The 2,977-nt window shown below is 30.6% G+C and overlaps 1 protein-coding gene across 1 annotated transcript; it reads left to right on the top strand.

Moving 5' to 3' along the window:
* Positions 1-626: 626 nt before the first annotated feature.
* Positions 627-1,409, top strand: LOC125816542 (NAC domain-containing protein 104-like). Its single transcript, XM_049496157.1, has 3 exons — positions 627-790; positions 864-1,147; positions 1,253-1,409. Exons 1-3 carry the CDS (start codon positions 628-630, stop codon positions 1,391-1,393), a joined length of 588 nt encoding a protein of 195 aa, XP_049352114.1. The 5' UTR covers position 627; the 3' UTR covers positions 1,394-1,409.
* The last annotated feature ends 1,568 nt before the right edge of the window (positions 1,410-2,977 follow it).

Genomic DNA, 2,977 nt, shown 5'->3' with positions numbered 1-2,977 from the left:
TTCGGATTTCAAAATTTAAACAAGTCTATTTTAAAATCTTTTAAATATTTTGAATTGTCAATTATTGTAACTTATACTCCCTCCGTTTAAAAAAGAATGATCTAGTTTTATTTTTAGTCTGTTTAAAAAAGAATGAGCTTGTTGTAATATAAATTATGACAGAGAAAGTAATTAAATTTACAATTTTGTTTACACATGCACTGCAAGGTCCATTCGAAAGATTACACCCCCAACAAAATTCATTTCATACTCAATACTTTAATTTAAGATTTTTATTTAAGGGTGAAACAGTTGCGCCAAAAAAAAGTAGGTCATAGTCGAACAGAAGGAGGTCCCATTATATTGGTTTTGGATCCAAAGAATGAGATAAATAGGTAGAGGCACCCGCCGCCACCCAAATATTCGATTACTTATTATTGTTTGTTAAAAGAAAAGAAAGCAAAACCTTGTTTGAAGCAAAACACAGAGAGAGAGAGAGAGCTGAGAGAATTGTGAAATGAAAGTATATATGGTGATGATGATGCCCAAAATTTAACACACCTTCCTTTCTCACTCTCCATTATAAATATCTTCCTTCTACTCTACCAAATACATATAGTATATCCATCAGTTTATAGACAAAATTTGATGGGGGATAGTAATGTGAACCTGCCACCTGGCTTTCGCTTTTACCCAACAGATGAAGAATTAGTTGTTCATTTTCTCCAACGCAAAGCTGCTCTTTTACCTTGCCATCCTGATGTCATTCCTGACCTTAATCTTTACCCTTATGATCCTTGGGATTTGGATGGTACGTACGTTTTTCCTTGATTCTTTTCATAATAGGTCGATAATTATGTCATCATTAAATTAATGTTGTGCAGGAAAAGCAATGGTAGAAGGCAATAAATGGTATTTCTATAGCAGGAGAACACAGAGTAGAATCACTGAAAATGGATATTGGAAATCATTAGGAGTTGATGAACCAATATTTTCAACTGACAATAATAATAATAATGTTGGCATGAAGAAATATTATGCTTTTTACCTAGGTGAGCTACCTGAAGGTGTCAAAACAAATTGGGTAATGCAAGAATTTAGTCTTAATTCTGATTCTTCTTCTGGAAATACTCGTTCATCTTCTAGGAGAAAAACCCGTTCCAAAATTGTAAGTATATATATATATATATTTTAACTTTTAACATATATATGTATGAATTAATTCAGTATTGATCAGAGTATAATTATTACTATATTTTTTTCTTCCTTCCAGGACTATAGTGGATGGGTAATATGTCGTGTATACGAACGAAATTATGATAATGATGATGATGATAATGGGCCGGAGCTATCATGCTTGGATGAAGTTTTTCTATCACTAGATGATCTTGATGAAATTAGTTTGCCGCACTAGATTATTAATTAATTGTATAATTAGATCCAGTAAGTTAGGATCTAATTAACTTTAATTACATTTCTGTTTACAAGTATTTGCAGCTAGCCAGCCACCCAACGACTAAATTACATTTCCTACTTTAATTTCCATAGTGTATGTAATTACAAATTAAGATCATCATTATGCAATGTTGGAGTATATATGGAAGAAACTTTTAATTTCCCTTATTGGATTTCTATGTCGACGATTTTATTTTTGTTTTTATGGAATAAATAAAATGAATTATTTTGAGAACTATTACCACGTCAAAAAAAATATAAAAATGTGATGTGTAGTTAGCTAGATCCATATCATGCCATGTGTACTAGAAAATCCAGATATGATCTACGAAAGGCAACCACATGCATTGCAATTTATCTACTCTATATATGTTATGGCCCTACGTAACTACTGTTGCTTCTAAAATTTGTCCACTCGATGGTGTTACCAATATTGCTTGTCTTCAACTTATGTTTTTAGTAACATTTATTTATTTTCTCACATACTCAATTCATATATATAGGTTTCTTGATTACTATGTTTGTTTTACTTTAGTAAAAAATTCATCAAAAATAGTTATATCTTCAAAAGGTAAGGAGTAAGATTATATACACATCATTTTTTTCAAATTTTATTTGTGAAATTACATTATATATGTCGTTATTATACTCAATCAATCAGTATATAGCCTCCACTCTTGATGCTATAATTTCATGTAGCGTCGAGTTCTACTGGACTCTTTCAATGTATAGAATATTTGTCGCAAAAATCTCGAACTATGTGCTCATATCGATCGAAGAAAATGAACATATATCTCATTCAAATTATATTCGGTATTAATTAGAGTATTTGATCGTGTTAAGATTATCTACATTAATATTTTGAGTTTGTGACTGATTATGCAACACATACATAGAGACAGAGAGTAGTAGGTAATAAGAAAGTTAGATTATTCATGACTTTGTTATACGGGTTCGTTTATGGGTACATGTCAAGAACAAATTAACGTGAGCAATTTTTTGATTGGCCAAACAAATATACAATCTTTCTAATTTTTCCTTAAACTTTATTTTGACACTTCAACTTAACCTTATTCCATTTCAGTTCTGGTACGATATGAGTTCCAACTCCATTCACCATTTATTCATGTCATAACTTATCGCACTGGTATGAAACGACTATATCGAGAAAATTAACAATACCAAAATTTAAAGAATTTAACTTATATACATCAATAATTGAAAATATATATACTCTATGGTATAACCTTAATTAGTTATAATAGAACTTTGAGAATGGAGATATATATGATGGAAGTTGTCACGTGAAGGAAGTATTGTATAAGGCCAAAACCAAAAGGGGAGAAGAAAAAAAACATTATTTTCTTCCTTTTGATATGTGTTACTTCTACTACTACTACACTACTGCTAAGTATTTCAGTAGCCTTTTTAGCTTTTGTGTGTTATGATGGATATTTGGTAGTTGTCTTGTGTCAGCAAGTTAAGGAACATTTTTTTAATTTCTACTTCTTTTTCTCTCTCTCTCTCTCTCTCTCTCTCTCTC

This window comes from Solanum verrucosum, unplaced genomic scaffold, assembly GCF_900185275.1.
Source record: "Solanum verrucosum unplaced genomic scaffold, falcon-dt-bn FXZP01000261.1, whole genome shotgun sequence".
NCBI classification, from domain to species: domain Eukaryota; kingdom Viridiplantae; phylum Streptophyta; class Magnoliopsida; order Solanales; family Solanaceae; genus Solanum; species Solanum verrucosum.
This window is presented reverse-complemented; position numbering and strand designations above follow the sequence as displayed.

Excerpts from the sequence above, each read along its gene's own strand:
- LOC125816542 (XM_049496157.1), top strand. The coding sequence starts at position 628 with ATGGGGGATAGTAATGTGAACCTGCCACCTGGCTTTCGCTTTTACCCA. Across the intron at positions 791-863 it reads TGATCCTTGGGATTTGGATG|GAAAAGCAATGGTAGAAGGC; the intron begins GTACGTACGTTT and ends AATGTTGTGCAG. Across the intron at positions 1,148-1,252 it reads GAAAAACCCGTTCCAAAATT|GACTATAGTGGATGGGTAAT; the intron begins GTAAGTATATAT and ends TCTTCCTTCCAG.